General features: G+C 35.4%; 2 protein-coding genes and 1 long non-coding RNA gene across 10 annotated transcripts in view; 2 read left to right on the forward strand and 1 right to left on the reverse strand.

Moving 5' to 3' along the window:
* The window catches only part of Rpe (ribulose-5-phosphate-3-epimerase), a 91390-nt gene that overhangs the window by 36790 nt on the left and 33679 nt on the right, over positions 1-20921 (forward strand). The gene's annotated exons all lie outside the window — the stretch shown is intronic.
* The window catches only part of Kansl1l (KAT8 regulatory NSL complex subunit 1 like), a 93043-nt gene that overhangs the window by 16346 nt on the left and 55776 nt on the right, over positions 1-20921 (reverse strand). For all 6 annotated transcript variants that reach the window (XM_052749741.1, XM_052749742.1, XM_052749739.1 and 3 more), the window contains exons 7-8: positions 3592-3754; positions 1321-1428 (exon numbers count right to left, since the gene is read on the reverse strand). In XM_052749741.1, the coding sequence (XP_052605701.1) occupies positions 1321-1428; positions 3592-3754 (271 nt within the window). The remainder of the gene's footprint in view (positions 1-1320; positions 1429-3591; positions 3755-20921) is intronic.
* On the forward strand, positions 3761-20337 carry LOC128117635 (uncharacterized). Its single transcript, XR_008220857.1, has 2 exons — positions 3761-14849; positions 16255-20337. It is a non-coding gene; the product is annotated as an uncharacterized LOC128117635 (long non-coding RNA).

Raw genomic sequence — 20921 nt, forward strand, 5'->3', positions numbered from 1 at the left:
TCATGCTTTGTTCCTTTAAAACTGTAATTTATTAAAGTTATCTAATGTAAATCCTACTTAAGAGGCATTGCCATCTGTCTTGAATGAAGACTTTGTTACTTTATATATTCTGTCTAATTACTACTGCACTTTATAAAAGTTGGTGGGTTTTTGAAATCAGTTTTCTCCCTCTGCCTCGAAGTGCTCTTAACTGAATTCAGGGCCTTTGAACACTGAACAACACATAATCCCCCTCCTCAGGCCTAAAATGGCTGGGGTTTATAATAAAAACCACTTAACATATATTTATTTTACTCTGGAGTTTTGCAGGTAGATATTTTTGCCTGGAAATAATTTGTTTGACTTCTTTTGATACTAAATTACAGCTTTGCAGACAACAGAAATGCTGATTTTTTTTCATTTCATATTGCTTCTAAACATAGACAATGTCTTCATTCCTTTTCAGAGAACTCAAATAGTTCATTATAATTTCCTTGCGGTTTTATTATATAAACTTTATTTTTTTTACTTAAAATTATAGAAGCCAACTCCAATTTATTGTGATTTATGTTATTAAATAGGTATAATTTTTTTACTCAGAAAAAGTAACAATGCTGTATATTCTAATGGTTACCAGCTTTCTTGATCATTTCATGATTATACTCTTTGTAAATATACACAAAAATCTATGCTTTCTGTGGTTTCTGGTATGTCTCTATATGTGGTTGAGCTACATTTTTCAACACTACCAGTTCCTTTTATGTTTTCTCCTCTTCAGTACTCTTGATGAGCTATGGGATATTTCAAGATCACCAAGTCTACTATAACTCCAACTTACATTGCATTAAATACCCACACTAATAAAACAAAATGGTATCTGTAATTTTACCATATTAATAATACTGTTTTCTACTTATCAATACTTCATAACTTTCAAGAGGTATCAGACATTGCATCCTACGATTGTTCCTATGTTCGTTCATTCATTCCTTCATCCATCTAGTCATTCTCCCTCTCACCCTTTCTTCCCTCTATGTCCTCACCCATGCTCTTTCACCTTCCTTCTTCTCCCTCCGTCTCATGTCCTAGGACCAAGGGGCTCAAACAATAAGCAGTCCACACCACGTCCTTCAGTGTGTGTGTGTGTGTGTGTGTGTGTGTGTGTGTGTGTGTGTGTGTGTGTACACATATGTGTGTGTGTGTGACTTACGGAAAAAGTATATTAAAAATTAAGGATTTGCATTTATTATTTTGTTAAATTTTATTTACTTAGAAAGCAAAAAATTAAACGTGGGCAATGTAAAAACGTACAAATGCACAGGATTTGTAAATGTGACATACCAGATGGTGGCGCTATGATACAGTCACCTACATATGGATTTTCAGCAAGCTCTCCTTTCAAGTCAGTCTTCTTAAATAAGGTCTCAAAATGAAGATGAAGGGGAATCTCTGGAAAGACAAAGGAAAACATTAATTTTCAGGGAACACCACTTTCCATAGCCTAATACTAATTTTGTTTCCTTTTAATAATTAGCACATAAGCTTAGAAAAATAAAAGTTTACACAGTAAGAACTTTGAGAAATAGAAGCATCAGAATACTTTCCCAAGAAGGTTGGTAACCATGTTTAGAAAGTTACTAATTTGGTACACTTAATAAACAAGAAGCTAGCATATGAAGAACTCTTAAGATCTTCCTTTAGTATGTAAAAAGAAGAGTCATTATAATAAATGTAACTTAGATGAATAGACAGACACAAATGCACCTAAAAGATCTTTACGAAAGCATTTAAAAATAATGAAAATGGTATGTTTATATGGTTGTTGCACAGGGAAACACTGCTAAGAGCAGAATACATGAGAACACCAAGTTTCACATTCTTTGACATGAATATAAGTGAAGCTACTTGTATAAAGACTAAAATTCATTGAGAAGCTGTCTTCCTTCAGATAGATAAATGCAATTGAAAATATTGACATATTTTATGCTCAAAAATGAGCCAAGTTACAAGCAAGATGTTCTCTATATTTTATTACATTAATTTATTGTGTTCAAGGGTGGTGGGTTTGTACAAGTGCCACACGTAGGCATGTGTAAGTCAGAGACAACTCATGGAAATTGGGGTTTTCCTTCTGCCATATGGGTCCTTGGGATTGAACAGGTTCTCAGCCTGCGGTAAGTGCCTTTCACCTGGTTATTAAGCCAACCTACTAGGCCAAACTTCATATTTACTAAGTATTTTTTTCAGTCATAAATATGAAACCTGGGCCAGTGAGATAGCTTAGCAGATAAGGCGCTCTCACCAAGCATGACCACATGGTGGGAGGACAGAACTGACTCCAGAGAATTGATCTCTGACCTACACACACACACACACACACACACACACACACACACACACACACACACACACACTCAAAATGAATACAAGTTTTATAGATGTAAAAACAAGTCATTTTTAAAAGCATGGATAACAGACACCTAAACTTTTCCTGAGAAACATTTTTATAGAGACTTTTTTTGACCTATTGAACGTTTTGCCAGCAATAGGCAAAATTAGTCATGAACATGTATATCAGGATAGAGGTTCTTTGGATCAGGCTAGCCTCAAACAGAAATTTGCTTATATCTGTTTAGTTCTGAGATAAGAGGGGTGTGTCACCTTGACTGGCTCAAAGGATATATTTAATGGCAAGTCCATGTGTAAATAGAAAAAATGTACTTTAAAAAAAGTCTCAAGTGTCAATATGGAATTTGCTACAAAAACATGAAAAAATAAAATGTAAACAAATTAAATACTATGCTTTAAAATGCTTTATAAACTTCAAAATTTTGTTTTCAAGTTGCCTAAATATAACCTTGTTTCCCTAACACTGTTCTAACAAGAAATCCATCTGTTCTACCATGGTGAGGGCTGGAAACATGACTTAACTAGAGATGGCCCTTGTTCCTATGTACCTCCCTAAAGTACCTTATAGATTTTTAGCAAAGTATTTTATTTGTTTCTTATATTTATATGTGTATGGTATTAAAAGTAGAATACAAGTACCATGAGGGATTTATTTATACTTCTAGCACCTATTTAGTATAGAGTAGGTATTGAGATTTCTGTCAAATGCAAGAAGCTTTAGCTTGTAGGTAAAGAAGCTAATCTTATTAGACTAGATGTCTTAGAGTCTGGAGAAGTATATATTGATATAGTCTCAGAGTTACGATTTAGAATGAGGCTTTCAACCTTCAAAGGTACATCAAGAGAGAAGCAAATCAGTTAATAATAAAGAGTAATAGGAATGTGGGTCTGGTGATAAATACCTCAACTCCTGGCTCCATTGTTCATTAGCTAAATGACTGTGGGTGAATAACCTCTCCAAGTTTAATGTGCTCATGTGTGAGATGAAAAGGACAACAGAATGTACTCTTAGGGGGTTATGAGAATTAAAAATATCCAGTGTGCTTAGTATACATAAATAATTCCAGGGCTATATGGTGAGGCCCCATCTCAACAATCCCCCCACCTCCAAAAATAAAACTCCAAATATTTTTAAGAGATTGCCTGTACTTAAAGGTTATATTTTATTATAGGAAATATTCCAATTTTCATGATGTAGCTTACCTGATGGCAGTGACAGCACAGGATGAAAAGAGGAATCTAGCTTTGAGACGTGCTCTCTGAAGAGCTGGGACTTGGAACTCTGTTCCCAGTTGTCCCAACTTAAAGGTGATCCCATGTAAGGCGTCTGTGTTGCATTTAAAAATGCTTCTTTTGAAGGTAACGTCTACAAGAAAAAATGAAAGGTTTCACCTTTTAAGACTTGATCGTGAAGAAAAAATGAAAGGTTTCACCTTTTAAGACTTGATTGTGGACTGTTACACATTATGTACGTGTGACACCAGAACAAAGTCCTGGCTTAAGTAAGTCCCCTGGATGTAGAGCGAGAGAAGTGAATGCATTGGCCATGCATCTGGAGAGCTATGGCCAGCCCCTTCTGGGTTTTTCAAAATAAACAGTAGTATCTGACATCCTTTTTAAGCCTCCTTAGGCACCTGCATATATTATTGCACACATTTTTGTCAGATGTTTTCAGTTAATTTTTTATTGTTTCCATTATAAAAGATTTAATTTTTAACAAGATGTTTTATTATGTATGAGTGTTTTGCTTGCATTTGTGAGTGTCTGTCTGGTGCCTATGAAGGCCAGAAGAGGATGAGGGATACCCCAAACTGGTTGTGTGCTGCCATGTCTCTGCAGGGAATTGAACTCAGGTCCTCTTCAAGAACAAGTGCTCCTAACTGCTGAGCCATCTCCCCAGCTCTATTGAAGGTATTTTAAAATGAAATTAACTGTTATGTATTAAGCATATCCCCACAACTATGCCCAACTTTCTTATTCCACCAGTGTATTTATACTTTCCTTTGTCTTCAGTAGGAGATAGGAATCCAAATATATTGTCCATATGTAATACTAGTTTGAATTTTTTAGTTAATTCTGAAATCTCTATTTGAATGAAACAATGAGTTCAGTTTCATTAATAAATAAAAAACTGGCCAGAGAAGATATTCTTGTTTTGCAACTGATTATTAGCAGGAATGACATTAATTTACAAAATTTCAAGTCATGTGTGGGGCTGGAGAGATAGCCCAATAGGTAAAGAAAGACCTTGCCACGCAAGGATGAGAACCTGATTATACCCAGCACCCATGTACTGTTTACAAGGATATATTCTCAGTTTGCCAAAATAACTTTTAATAGCAAATTGTTTTCTGGGCCTATTGGAAATCACCATGTTTTTCCATGGTAAATTTCATTAACATATGTATAAAGGTCAAGTCAACCTTGGATTGTTTGGAAGAGTATTAGTAGGGGTTCATCAGATTTACTTTTTCAAAGACTCAGCATTTGGTTTTGTTAGCTTCATATTTGCTTGTTTTATATTTCACTGATCCCTGCCTTACTTTCTTTAGGATTAATCAAGTACTTTACTATATATTTTCCTCATTAACATGTTCTTTTACTTCTTTATTTCTGTTATTTGTGTGTGATATACAAGGATGTACATGCTTATGTCTATGTGCACTTGTGTGGGCAGGTGCAGCCACTGTGTGTACATGTGAAGAGGCCAAAGGTTAATGTCAAGTTGTCTTCCCCTATTTCTCTCCACTTGTTCATTTTTGAGACAGTGTCTCATTTAACCTGATGCTGGCCAGAAAGATCAAGCTCCTCTTCTCTCTCCTCCAGGCATGTGCCAGCACTCCTGGCTTTCTCTGCACATGCCAGGGATCTGAACTTGAGTCTTCGTGCTTGGACAGCAAGCACCTAGCTGACTGAGCCCCTCATTCGCTTTCTTGTGGTTTTCTATGGAGTCTTAGATTCCTACTGACTTTCATTATATTCTTTTACTTTTCTCATAAAACTCTAGGACATCAAAATACTTTAATCCCATTTTCTCTTTTTCTTGCTATGTAACATTTTAGACAGTTCTGTCTAACATTGTTTTTATATGAAACATTCATACATTATAATTTTAATGATATTTTTAATAAAATTCTATGTTTACTTTTTCTTTCAATACTTAAGGAAATTTTCATTCTTCTGGCATTCATTGTTTTGCTGAGTAGTTAGCCTATCTCTAGAGTCTAGACCATCAGTGCTCTCATTTCAAGATAATTTATCAGGCGGCTGTTAATATATTCTCTGTCTCATTTGTTTTGTTTTGTTTTTAAAGCAGGTTCTTCATAATGTGTGACCTTAGTCTCCTTGAGCATCTATAATTAAGTAATGTAGACTTTTTGACTTGTAAATAACAGATTCCAGAGGCAGGAAGGTCTTAAGTGACAGATTCTATGTCTTTTGATGGCCTACATTCCTCATGGATGTACTTTACCTAAATTGTCACATCGCTCTCTGGAATTGACTTAGAAGGTCACTAGTTTCATTCTTGAGGATTCTACCCATGAACTAACTACTTTTCAAAAGTCCTAGCTCTAAATAATCAATGGAAGGTAAAGTTTGTAAGTTTGGGGAAACACATTCTATAGAATTCCACAATGGCTCTCTAGGAAATGTTGTCTTGATTGATCACTTACAAAATACATTAATTCCTTCTTCCAAAGTTTTGATTCACCAAGCAACAACACAAAAATCCAGCATCCCATTATTTAGATGTATATATTTAATATACATTAAGTACAAGTAAGATTCAAGATTCAATTCACCCTACAGCAAATTCCCCTCCATCTGTGAACTCACATTATATACTTCAAAAATAAACAGTAAGAGGGAACAAGACGGATATTCTCATCTACCCTCCCAAAAGAAGGAAATACTTGTGCAGAAATAGTCAGCTTCAAAATATGAGAGACAACACCCTAAAAGAATTAAAAGATGAACAGACAATAGACGTTTTTATACTTACTGTTGGGAGATTTAAAAGAAGGGAAATACCTGAGGCCATCAATGACTTGGTCAGTACTATTAACTAAGTGAACATAATTAGCGCTTATTTAAAAGTTCATCCAAAATCCACAAATTTCAACTCCTTTCAAGTGTGGACGGAACATTCACATGTATATCGGTCTTGTGTTGAACCAGAAAACAAATTTCTGTACATTTAAAAGGTCTGAGTTAGCCGGGCGGTGGTGGCGCACGCCTTTAATCCCAGCACACGGGAGGCAGAGCCAGGCGGATCTCTGTGAGTTCGAGGCCAGCCTGGGCTACCAAGTGAGTTCCAGGAAAAGGTGCAAAGCTACACAGAGAAACCCTGTCTCGAAAAAACCAAAAAAAAATAAAATAAAATAAAATAAAAAATAAAAGGTCTGAGTGGAGGGCTGGAGGTGTGGCTCTAAGGTTAGGAGCACTTGCTGCTCTTTCAGAAGACCTGGCTTTTGTTTATTTCCTAACACTGACTTATGGTGGTTCAAAACCATATATAACTGAAGGTTTAGGGATCAGAAACCCTCTTCTGACTTCTGCAGTCATTGAATGCATGTGGTGCACACACACATGCAGGCCAAACACTCATACAGAAGGTGTTTTTAATCACAAGACAAATTTGAGATAATACTGTGATGTTTGGAAATTATTTGTAAATCTAGGATCAAAGAAAACAATCATGAGACATCAGAAAATACAAAGATGCTAGAAAAAGGAAAGGAATTAAGCCTCAAGTAGGCAATCTGAGCCATGCTAATGTAACACTCCCATTAGATTGGCCAAAATTAAAGCACTGACCATCTTAGTTAGGCATTCATAGGATCAGTAGGACACTCAAGTAGTTATATTTCTGATGGCAATATAAAATACTGTCCGAAAAATGACGACACAAAAAGATGCACACTAATATATTTGCAGCTTTTATTAATATAGTGCCAGGTCAGCAGCAACCCAAATGACCAACGCAGATGAATTATGATAGTCACACAATGTAAAGAGCTTTATATGATCTCATTCCTCTTTAGTCCCTGTTTCCTTTCATGCCCCTTAAAATCATTTCACTGTAGTTGATCCGAATTTTTTTTGATTCTTTATTACAGAAGACACTAAGATTGAAATACTTGAATCTGTATATGTGCAATTGTCCTCTTCTCATTCCAGTTCTGTTTGTCGGTACTGGAGCCACTGCCAAGTCCATATTACTGTAAGTCCCAGCACCCATTCATTCTCTTCCCTGTCTAAAACGTACACTAAGCTAGTCCTAAGTCTTTGTCGTTAGACATATCAATTAGCTATTGAATTTCAAAAATGACTTGCTAAGTTTTACTGAGGTTACCTTCAATTCACAAGATAAAATGTCTGCTATTTAGGAAGATATTTTACATACTACATAAAAACTTTCATGTTTCTATGAGAGAGTTATATGATCTTAGAAAATTTATAATCTCCTTTTGAGGCTATACCTTGCTTTTTAAAAATAGTTATTTAAAAGGTTCTTATATGGTAAATGATTCTAGTTCTAATAATTTGCTGATATGATTATACTTCCTATAGAATTCACATCTTAATCATCATAATTTCATGTCATTCCTAAACTCAGAGTAATTGTTCCTTCAGAAATGCCATTGTCATCTAGCACCCAAAGCAATTAGTTTCAATGGTGGTTGCCCATCTCATCCATTGTAGGCCAGATGTTGTTTTGAAAACTTTGTTTTCCCTTTAGAAGCTTTATGATTATTTACATTCATACTCATATAATTTATAATCTCATGAGAATCTGTTTAGGTATGGGTTATTCCCTTATTTTAGTTGATGGACTTGTTCAAACTAAATGTGTGCTTTTTTTCTCAGGTATCAGAAATATATATTTGTGTTCTAGGAAATTCCTTTAGCCTTATATTCCAGTCCTTACAAAGGCAGACTAATTCCAACTACTCTATTTTTAATTTCCAAAGACCCAATTTTGTTTTATGGTTGTTACAACCGTCTGTTCTGGAAGTTATCCTATCTCTATCAAGCTCAGCTTTAATCTCTTGGTCTCTTTCTTTCCTTTCTCCAGAATCTTCTATCTCCTCATTTCTCATTTTCATTCTATTTTTTCCAAGAAACAATATTCATTAATTAACATTTATATTTCGTCTTTTTCCTAACTGAATGTAAGCTCCATGAGGTTGGAACCCTTATATCTTCTTCCCTATAGTATCTCCAGTGTCTAAGAACTGTGTGGCACACAGTAGGTAATGTTTCTTAGTAAAAGACAGGAGAAGGAAGAGACGAAGGACATATCAAGTACATTATTATAAAAGCTAAATATTCCAGTGATATACATGAAAGCCTGTTTTCCCAATAGAAGTCCTTCCTGAATGACGTTTTATATGTACTTAAGGAAGTTGTTAACTATACCAGCTTTAACCTACTGGAAGTTTGCACTTTGTAAGGCTCATTCATATTAATCAGACTGGTGCTCTTCTATTATGAAAGGGAGAATGGAAATGTGTTAGTCCTGCAGATTTCTCCAAAACAAGAAATACTGGGCAGATAATAGTAAAAATAAATCAACAAAGAAATATGAGAAGAAAATGTAGCATTTTATTTGGCAAATATGATAGAGAATGCCATTCCTCACTGGCTTGAAAGAACTAATACATAACACAAAGAAAAAGTATTGGGAAAACAAACCAAGAACCACACAAGGTTGCAAATACCATAGACTGTTTGTATTCTGAAGAAGATATAACATTTTTTCATTCACAACACAGTAGAGTTTATTCAGTTGTAAGTCAGATGCATGAAGAAGAGAATCAGATTTGGTTCATGTTCTACCATATCCTAATTCTTGATGTTAGTATACTATTATCAGCACATGTCTGAAACATTTTCCAAAATGAATTCATTGGTATCATAACTGAGAGTAACTTTTTTCCATCTCTTCCCTTCTAAAACTTTCCTATATCATATCAAATCAATTAAGATTAGTCATTCATTGTACAAAATGCCTTTGTATCAAGTTTTTTTCCTTCCAATTCAGTCTTTATTACATTACATCTAACATATTTTAATAGTTACTTGTTTTGCTGGTCTCTCCTTATGGCAAACTGGCCCTTTCAAAGGCACCATAGTAATTGTTCAAAAATAGTACTTCTGACATTTGACTTGCCCCCAAACAAAGCTCATTACTGATTCCCCTACTGATTACTCTAATTCATTGAATCCTATCATCCTCATTCATACTTGATGAAGACTTACATGGCAGACATTGAGCTGTGTGTGTGTGTGTGTGTGTGTGTGTGTGTGTATAACTTAATGTTACTTAGTCTCAACATGATCCTATAAGGTAGCCATACTATTTTGCTCTTTGATTTCTCAAATGGGGTTACCTGTGTGTTCCAAAGCAGACCTCATTTGGAAAGTTGCTTAATGGAAATGGACTGAAATGGGCTCAAATTCCTCCCATTCATACCACTGTACCTTTTTGCTACAACTCTTTCTATAAAAAGATTTCTATTTCTATGAGGTTAGAGAGATGGCTTAGTACTTTCTGCTCTTCCAGAAGACCTGATTTTGGTTCCAGCACCCATGTGAGATGACTTAGAAGCATGTGTAACTGCAGGTCTTTAGTATCTTACAGGCATCTGCACTCATGTATTCCCACCTACCTAGTTAAATAAAAATAAGTCTAAAAATCTTCTTGGAAAGGTTTGTTTCTCCAGCTTCTTGAATCTGGGATGCTTTGTCCTACAGAATACAGTGGAAATGGTATTTGTGGTTTGTATCTTCTTTCTTGTCATCTTAGGGAGATTGTTCTTAGGTGACATGAAAGGAAGTCATTTTAACTTGTGGAACAGAAGTCACAAGGTGAATGGAACTGAAGCAGCCAACTGTCTCTACTACCTGACAGAGGAATGAGTGAGGCTAGCTTCCTACAGTGTGGCACAACAGTACCACAGTAAGAAAAAGAGCAGGGCTCGAGGTGGAGCTCAGTGGCAGAGTGTTTGCTTGGCAGGAGGCAAGCCTTGGGTTCCATCTCCAGTGCTGACAAAACATGCAACTGGGATTACAGTCCAGTGTGTTTTCCAAAACATACGTGAAATGACCAAAATGTGCACTCTTTCTAGGAAATCAGAGTTCTTAGGAAAGTTTAGTACCATCCAGATTGACCCATAATTACATAAGGCGTATTTTCTCACAGAAGTAATGTTATGCATGTAGTAAAGTGAATTTTCCAACTCATAAATTCCTTGGACTAAAGAACTGTTGCAACAATCTTTACCAAGATTACTTCTCATTCTCTAAAGAAGATATTCTTTCCAGGGAAAGTAGATGTGACACACAGATGACAAAGAGCTGCTTTCCCAGTAGTGAACTATTACTTAAGTGATACTTAAGTCCCCTCCTTTTCTTCATTTAATCAGACACCTCATACCTGGAACTTACCCGTTTCCTCTATCAATAGAGTCATTATTTGTTACCTACAGATTATTCTAGAGATAATATAAGAGATTATCTGAGACAACTGACATGAAATTTCACTTGTCTGTAGGTGTGCCTTGTTCCTCCAGCAAGAATTTAAATTTATGTAAAATCATACTACTTTGAACTTTTTCTAACCAAGGAAAGTTACAAAAGGATGGACATACCTATGTTTATTTTAGATGTTATCTTTTTCCTGTTTTTAACGAGCACTTTTATTTTTATTCAAATATAAAGTGTTCTTTAAGCACATAAACAAAGTTTATAAACCTATTCATTTCACATTTTAAAAAGAAATGAAAACATTAAAATGAATACCTTAGAAACATTACTTTTACTAATTGCCATAAAGACTTATTATGGAATTTTGAACTTCACATCCATTTTTAAATGTTAGGGCTACCAAAACTGTTTTTTTTGTTGTTGTTGTTGTTGTTTGGTTTTTTGTTTGTTTTTTGTCTTTATGACGTGGCTTGTGGATTACATGCTAAAACTATGTATCTTAAATGTGTGTCTAACTATAATAATCAAGGAAACTTGATTTTTATTAATTTGAGAGTGGGGCAGGGCTTTTGGAGGAAGGAGAGGAGGAAATGAAAGTAATTAAATTTTAATTTAAAATATGCCAAAAATGCCTTTTAAAATACCACAAGAGAGGTAGATGACGGGAGACAAATGAGGCTCCTGTGAATAAAGTTTGACTTATATAAAGTCCTGACCAGTTAACATTCCTTATATTACAGTGTAATAATTTATAATTCATGTTGTGAGTAATCATCACTGTCCTAATCCCTAATATGAATGGGGATTGTCTGACCTTTCCCTACCTCCTAGCCACATTCTCAGCCAGCTGTCTCTGCTTTCTTCAATTACACATGAAATAACCTCACATCTACCTGCTCCAATAAATTTCTTGATTTGTTTCAACATTTAAGTTTATTAAATAAAATCTTAAAATAATCCAAACATCTTAATTTAAACAGAATTAGTTATTAGAATATTATGTAAACAATTTGTATGACTAATCAGCCACCACCTATTTCTTTATTTTTAATTAGCATGCAAACAGGTTCTCTTATGGCATTCCCAAAAATACTTCGTTTCCCCTCCCCCACTGCAATTCTCTTAAACTCTTTTATACCCTTCTCAGTATTCTGCCTTACACTTTCACATCAAATAATTCTATCACCTTCCCACCCTGCTCTCTTAAAGCCTTCCCCTCCCTGCTTTTCATAGACTTCTTTTTAGTTTCCTGGATTCTACCTACATATACTCCCACATACATACACATATATGAAAATTTAAAGCTAGATTCATGTATGAGAGAGAAGATGCAATATTTGGCATTCTGTTGTAAGCTATAGTGAGCATTTTACCTTTCCCAGTATTACAGAGAACTCCCTTTGTCAAGAGTTGGGTAGGGTGGCTCCCTGTTACCTGAGGCTGAAATGCCAACTGTGTAGGACAGAAGGTTGAGTGGCAACTGGCAGGAAAGAATATCAAGAAGGATCTCAAGTATATTATGGTCAGATAATCATTTTATTTACTAATTATTAGTGGAATATTACCTTAAGGAATGTTACTAACCACACTTACATAGTAAGAATTATAATATTTTTATGGAGAACATTTTTACATGTCATCCATGCTTGCCAATGAATTTTTCTGAATCTAAAAATAAGTCTATACTGCAGACATTTCTGAACTGCTGACCTGACCTCCCAGCTGATAGGAAGAAACAACCAAAAGAAACTTATGGAAGATTCAGCTCAGATGGTATACTCAAGCTGGTGAAAGGACTGTTCAAATAGCAATAACACTTCCAATTTTATACTGATATTCCTTTAAATACATGCATTCCTTAATTCTACCTTGGGCCTTAGTTACTCCAAATAAAATAGTTTATGGATATTACATATGAAATAAATGTAGAATAAACACAGAAGTTAAGATAAAATTATCATATGTCAGGTACTATCTTAATTATGTCTGAGTAAATACCTCTTGTCTGTATGTACATGCATGCAGGAACCCACAGAAGCCAAAAGAGGGCATTGGATCTCTGGATCTGGAGTTAGATTCTTACTGTTAAAGGCAGCAGTTGTGATGTACCGTGTGGGTGCTGAAAACTAAACACAGGTTCTCTGCAACAGCAGTAAGTGTTCTTCATAGCTGAACCATCTCACACATAGTAATTAATCTCTTAATAAATTTAGCAATTGTTGATTTTTTTGAGAATTATAAAAAGAGTAGCTAAAAATGCAAATAATCATTCTAATTATAATAATTTGTTTAGGTTGCAGACTTTTTTCTTTTTTCCCCTTTTATTGAAAATACATTCTTTTCTCATACAATATATCCTGGTTATAGTCTCCGCCGCCGCGCCCCCCCCCCCCCAATCCTCCCAATTCCACCTCACCACTCCTCCCATCTGGATCCACTCCCTTTCAGTCTCTCATTAGAAAAGAACAGGCTTCTAAGAGATAACAAAATAAAATACAATAAGATAAAGCAAAAACCATCACATCAAGTTGGACAAGGCAAACCAACAGAAGGAAAAGAGCCCAAGAGAAGGAACAAGAATCAGAGACCTCATTCCCACACCCAGGAGTCCCCCGCCCCCCAATACTATACTGAAAGCTATAATATATGTACATAGGACCTGGTGCAATCCTTAGACTTGTATGTCTTTTGTCATATTGCTGTAGGAGAACAGTTACTACAAGTGCTATCAAGAAAATATGTATGGTACATAGTACATAATGAATCCAAAGATCTGACCAAGAGGTTACTCCTAAATTTTTTTTAAAGTGTATTATTAGCATATGTGTGTGGGTACATGCATGTGTGCACATACATGCATGCACAGACCACCATATACATGTGAAAGTTAGAGGACAACTTTTGGGGGCTGGTTCTCTCTACTGTGGGTTCATTTACACTGCAAGTGTTTTTACCCATTGAGTCATGGGTAAAAGCACTGAAACTCCTGACTGTTTCTAGGGTTTTAGTGTTCAGAGTACCAAATGGTTTCTTGAAATAGGAATGACATTTATATGAAGATTAACTCCAGAGAACCAAAGTTAAAACTGTGTCCTTAGTGTCAGGACCTCAAATATAAGAGCCTTTATTGGGACTTCAGAGAAGTACCACATAGAGAGCTCACTCATATTCCCAGGACTAGGGAGGCAGATGCAGGACTTTGCAACTTTAAAAAATAAAGAGCCAATTCCATGAGTACAGACTTTAATCAAGAAACCTGCTATGTGTCTACTTGTACTTCAAAACTAATATGTGCCACACATTTTCCCGGACTGCAGTTTCTTTTCTGCCTAGCTCTGTTGGGTATTTGTAGAGCAAACTAATAATTTTATTCACAAAATTATACTTTTTACTACCGAGGATCTATGCTTGAAAACAGCACACAAGGATCCATACTTGAGAAGCCATACCTAAAGTCTCAATGCAGGTACCTGGACATGTTACTTGATGGCATCTGAGACCTTATACTTGAGTCTAACACCATAAATGGCATGATACTAGTAGATTTGAAAAAAAGGTAAAGTGGTTTAGAAATGTGAATCATTGGGACCCAGAAAATGGACTGTGGTAGTTTCAAATGATGACCCCTATGAATCATGTCTTTTAGTATTATTCTTGACCTTTTATAAGCCCTCCAAAATTAAATCCCACATTCATTCTTATTAGTCAATAAATTCAATATTTGCATTTTGGAAAGCCTGGATCACAATGTAAGAAGTTTGACTATTCTAAAGAAAACATCCTAAGTGAAATCAGTGTCAGCAGAGAATCAACCCTCAGCAGAGAAGCTTCTTGCCGTAAGTGGAATTAATTCAAGACCCACAACTGGACAATGTGCAGAGAATGAGACTTCAGGGCACTCAGTTCCAAATGGGATGTCTTCATCAAAGCCCTCTTCATCAAAGTTTCCTCTTACTGAAGGAAACAAGGTGGGTAGCAACAGAAGTAGACACTTAAATGTACTGTGACCTCTGCAAGCATGTCTACTCTCACATTCATGTGCAAGCACCACACAGGTGCACGTGTGCATACACTTTCACATTTTCCTAGCAACATTCTAATAATGGCAGCACATATTTTCAAAGATGTCAGCAGCCTTATCTTTTATCCTCTCACTTTCTGAATTCAGAAGAATCTAGTCTTTTTTCTATTATGTACCTTACAGTTTTTTCATTCTTTACCTATTAACCAACTGCAAAGCAAGTTTGATATAGCAGTTTATACTCTTGGGACTGCCCTAACAAGGTGCTATAGATGAAGGAGTTGAAAATTTCCACATTCATTTCTTGTAATTATGGCATCCCAGCTTTAATAGGGCAACCTTACAAAGGTCCTAGGAGGCAATGCTCTTTTGCTTTTTCCACCTCCCAGGACTTGTATCATCTTTGATTTATGGTAACATAATTCCAGTCTGCTTTTTCCACAATGCCTTCATCTCATTGTCTTTGTTTCCCAAATTCTACTTTTTCTCTTATACGAACATGTATCACTGGATTTAGGGCTCATCCTAAGTCCAAAATAATCTTGGTATTAAGTTCTTTAAATATGCAAAGACCCTATTACTATCACAATTTAGCCTATAGTCACACTCTTAGGAACCAGGTTTCAGAACATGGACATCTTTGAGGATAAAAATGTCAATATCATCACCGTTGTTTAAATGTTTTACTCCCCCTCTCTGCTTCCATGGGTATAATAAAAAGTCACCTATACTAGTTCTTTCTTACACAGTTAAGATGTTTTTTCCCCCTCCGGACATTTCCCAGATTTGTCTTTGGATTCTACAGTTTGAATATGTTTTGGATAATAGATAGATAGATAGATGGATAGATAGATAGACAGGTAGGTATTCAGTCTGAAATTCTTTTTACATGTTTGATTTGTTGTTTGCCATTAATTTTGGAAGTTTCTCATTATTTCAGATCTTTTTTTTGCCCCATTCTTTTTCTTTCCTTTTGATATTCCAATGCCTCCAAATTCTTACATGTTCTATTTCATTTTTTAAAATTCCCTTTTCTGTTTGAATTTAAGTTTCTGAAGTTTCAATAGTCTGTGCTATGTGTGGTGATCTTTCCTCAACCATGTCCAGACCACACATGAGCTTGCCAATGGCAAGCTTAAGTTACAGTGTTTTTAATTTGTAGCATAAATTTCTGGTTCCTCTTGATTTTCCATCTGTTTACACTGCAAATCTACATTTTCTACTTTATGTATTAAAGGCCCCAATATAACATTTTAAATTAAGATTTTCCCTATGACAATCCAACTCTTTTTGTCTTGAGGTTAGGTCTAATAGTCTCTTCAGTATGTGTTCTTTCCTAATATGCCTTGCAGAGTTTTGCTGAATGCTGAGCATGATATACAATGTAATAGGAGGTAAGCACACTTTTTATTATTGTTATATAAACTAAAAGTAATTGCTATTGCTATATAGGTGCCAGATACTTCAGAGTATCATTTTATTAGTATATATTCATGGTAAAAGCATGAGTTTATGACATTCTTATGTACATATGAAATGTTCTTTGATTTTATCTATTTCAATATTTTACCCTCTCCTATTCCCATTTCTTTCTCCTACTGATCCCCTTTCTCTTCAAAAATAGTCATGCTTTTTTTCATATTTTTTATCTAGATTCTATATATGAGAGAAAACATGACACTTATCTTCTGAGCCTGTTTTATTAACACAATAATATCTAGTTCCATCCATTTTCCTGTTAAAGGATAATTTGCTTCATTATGACTAAATCACTCTGTGTGCATATGTGTCCTCTTTGACCATTAACATGTGCAAAGATGGGTTGATAAAATGACTGGGCTATTGTGAAAAGTGGTAGGATAAACAGAAATGCAGTTGGTTATCTTACCAGTATGCTAACATACATTCCTTTAGGTAATGCCTAGGAGTGGTAGAGGAGAACATGATATTATTGTATTTTTTCTTTTTTAATTTATCTCCACACTGATTTTTGTAGTGGTGGCATTAATTTATATTCTACTAGTGATGCATATTAGCTGCTTATTCATCTATCTTTGCAAGAATTTCTGTTCCTGGATATCCTGATGATTGCCATTCTGACTAAGGTGAAATGGGATCTCAATTTAGTTTTGATTTGCATTTTCCTGATGGCTAAGCATGCTAGACATTTTCCTACATATTCATTGGCCACTTGTACTTCTTTTAAGAACTGACTGCTCAAGGCATTTGCCCATTTATTTATTGGATGGTAGAAGGCTTGATCAGTTTTTTGTATATACTCTGAATTTATTGTTCTTGAGATAGGTTCTAATTATGTAGCCCTTTCTGACCTGGAACTCTCTATGTAGACCAGATTGTCCATGAACTCATAGAGCAACAACTGCCTCTACCTCCCGAATCTTGGGATTAAGGTGTATACTTCTACACCCAGCCTGTATTCTGGATATTAATCTTTCATCTGTTGGATGAGTAGTGGACACAAATTTTCTCTCATCCTGTAGGTTATTGCTTCACTTCAGTTTTTAATTTGTAACACAGAAACTGTGTGTCAGGGCAGGAAGGGGAAGGTACTGTGCACGTGTATAGAAGTTGGAGGTCAACACCAAATGCCTTCATCTATAGCTCATACTTTGGAGACCAGGTCTGTCACTAAATCTTGAGCTTCCATTTATCTAGACCAGCTAGCCAGCAGAACCCCTGGGATGCATTTGACTCCAAGGCCCCTTCCCACAGCTACATACACACACCACTGCTCCCAGATTTTACATGGGTGCTAGGTGGTAACTCAGGTTCTTATGCTTGCAGAGCAAACCCTTCATACACTAAGCCATCTCGCCAGCGCCTAGAAACATTTTAATTTCATGCATTTGTTGATTCTTTTTTCCTGTATTTTTGACTTGTACACAGAAAGCCCTTGTACCTATGTTTTAATGAATTTTCGCTAAAACAGTTTTCAAAGTTTTGGGTTTTATGTTAAAATCTCTTATCTAATTTGTATACATTTTGACAGGGTCAGAGTAAAGGATCTAGTTTCACTCTGCCACATGAGAACCAATTTTTACAATACCATCTGGTGAAGATGTACTTTGTACAAATTTGTTTATGAACCCTCTTGGAAATCAGCTGGCTGTAGCTATGTGGGTTTGTTCTCAGTCTTCCTCCTTTCCAGTGCTTTGAGGAGTCTTGTTAGCATGGCTCTGTTCTATCATTTGAAATCAGGTAATTGATTCCTCCAGCACTGCTATTTCTATTCACAAAGCCTTTGGTTATATGGGATCCATTTAGTTGTGAAATTGCTTTTTCTGTGAAGAATGTCATTGAAATTTTGGTAAGGATTGATTGGATCTATAAAGGACTTAGGGTAGTATACATATTTTCACAATATTAACTCTGCTGATCCATTGACATAAGGTGTCTTTCCATCTTCTATCTTTTTTGGTTTCTTTTATCAGTGTTTTACAGTTAATACTTCTATAGTTAGAATTATCCCTTTATTTTTGTATTTGAAGCATAATTGTTACTGTATATTTCAAAGTGACTGTATTTTGTATGTTGATTTTGTATTCCACTATGTCTTGGAAATAGTTATCATAAGAAAAAGTTTTACTAGGGAGTCTTTATCATAGTCTTTTTTTATTTTTATGTGTCTGGGTTTGCCTGCATGCATGGTTGTGTACCATGTGGATAGCTGGTATTCATGAAAGACACAAGAGGTCACTAAATCCCCTGGAACTGATGTTACAGACAATTGTGAGCTGCCATGTGAGTGCTGGGAATTGAACTTGGTCCTCTGGAAGAGCAGCCAGTGCTCTTGGCTGAACCATCTCTCCAGCCCCTAGTAAGATCTTTTTAGTATCAAATCATTTGCAAATAAGGCTAATTGAATATTTCTCTTTTTTTTTTAAGTTGTATCCATTTCATTTCTTTCTCATGCTTTATTGATCTAGGTAAGAATTTCAGTGATGCATTAGATAAGAATGGAGAGTTAACACCATTGTCTTGCTTTTGATTTTAGGGAAAATGCTTTTATTTTTTCCCATTTTGTATATTATTGGCTATACATTTGTCATGCTTCTGTGTGTGTGTGTGTGTGTGTGTGTGTGTGTGTGTGTGTGTGTGTGTGTGTGTAACATACCATCAACAAGTTAGTTTCATTCCAGAGATTCAGGAATGGTTCAAAATAAGCAAATTAATAAATATAACATATACATATACAATAGGAACATAAATCTCATGATTATCTTACTATCTCAATAGATACAGAAAAAGCCCTTGACCAAGTTCAACATCCTTTTTTTTATAAAAGCCCTGAAAAAATTTGGAATAGAAAGAACATAACCACCCTCTATATTTAGATAGCTAGACAGACAGACATACCAGAAGCCCTAATTCTTAGATGCTATCATCCCATGCTTTCTGGCTTCTCAAGCGTTTGTTGAGAGGACATGTCTAATGTTATTCTGATGGCCATGCCTTTGTGAATACATTGACATTTTCCTCTAGTAGCTTTTTTCTGTGTTGTGTCTGACATTTCGTTTTCATTTTGTCAGTCTTCTGTTACTCTTCACATATTTTCAATGTACTACAAACTCACCAGTGACTCGCCTTCCCAAGTGCTAGGATGACGGGTGTGTTACACCACACCTTTCTCATGTATTTAGTATTCTTCCCTTGTTCTACTGTTTGCCTTTAACTCTGATGTGACATGGAAAGCCTCTATTCTTGTCATATTTATTAGGGATTCTTAATGCCTCTAGTCCCAGTCTGTCTATATCATTGGTTTGAGAAATTTTCTGTTACTCTGTAATTGAATAGGTTTTTCTATGCCTTTCGCTTGAAACTCAGCTCTTCTATTACATGTATGCTTAGGTTTGGTCTCTCCCAAAGTTTTTCAAAGTCATAGGCATCCTGCGTTTTGTGTTTTTTTTTAAACTCATCTGTAAGTGTACTCTCGACCTTTATTATCATTTATTATTATTACTATTATTTGTTTGCTATTTAATTTGTTTCCTTGCTGAATTTTCAATCCATGTTGCAGACTTTATTTTTAAGTCCTGAGTTGATATCTTCTTTAAAGTCATTGATCAGGTTTAAAAGTAGGCTTTTGTATTCTTTGTCTTGTATTTCAACTACTTCAGCATCTTTGGTTTTACCTATTGAGAAGTTACGATCTTTTAGATAAGGAGTCATACTGTCTAAGTCTTTCATATTACTTGTGGTTTTATACTGTGACTTAGACATCTATTGGGATGTATATATATTTTCTTTCCTTTATATAATTCATACCTTTTGAGAGGATAGTTTTCTCTTGTGCTTATGGTTAACACTACTCTTTAAAGGAGATGAAGCAGAGATTCATAACAAAACAATTATTTGTCCAGAAAATAGTTATTAAAATGCAAATGACTACCTACATCCTTAGTGAGGTTATAAAATGTCTCTGTTCCTAACTCCAAAAACAAGGAAGTTTAAAAGTTATTATTGCTGAAGCTACTACTGGATTAAGAGAGGACGTTAGGAAGGAGAAATGGTAAAAGCTTATATAGGAACTATAACAGAAGTAGGAAGAAGACTCACAGAAACAAGCAAAGCAATCATAAAACCAGAACAAGAGGAACAGAACCCAGAAAAAGAAAACTCTGAAAAGGGAATAAATAGAAAAACAAAACAACAGCCAATCTTTCCTCCCTGCTTCGATACTTGAACCGTCTTTTTAACTTAGGCTACAAGTCGTCCACATCCTGATTCACTTCTGAATCCTTTCAGGTTCCTTCTCAGAGTCTGCAGCTATACCCTGTTCTTGCACTGGAGCTCTTTTAGTCTGGTAGTAAAGTGTGTGAAAAGGAAGTATTCTTAATCTTGTGATTAAATCTGTCTTTTCGTGTAGCCATGTCCTTAAACTATGAATTTAACAACTGTTTCTAACCCACATATACACACCCACTTAAGTGAGAAATAACCAGTAATAAAAATGGAAAAGATGTTCTTCCTTCAGATGGTAAAATCTTTCTCCTGAAGA

This window comes from Peromyscus californicus, unplaced genomic scaffold (assembly GCF_007827085.1).
Source record: "Peromyscus californicus insignis strain IS unplaced genomic scaffold, ASM782708v3 Scaffold_21__1_contigs__length_65335640, whole genome shotgun sequence".
NCBI classification, from domain to species: domain Eukaryota; kingdom Metazoa; phylum Chordata; class Mammalia; order Rodentia; family Cricetidae; genus Peromyscus; species Peromyscus californicus.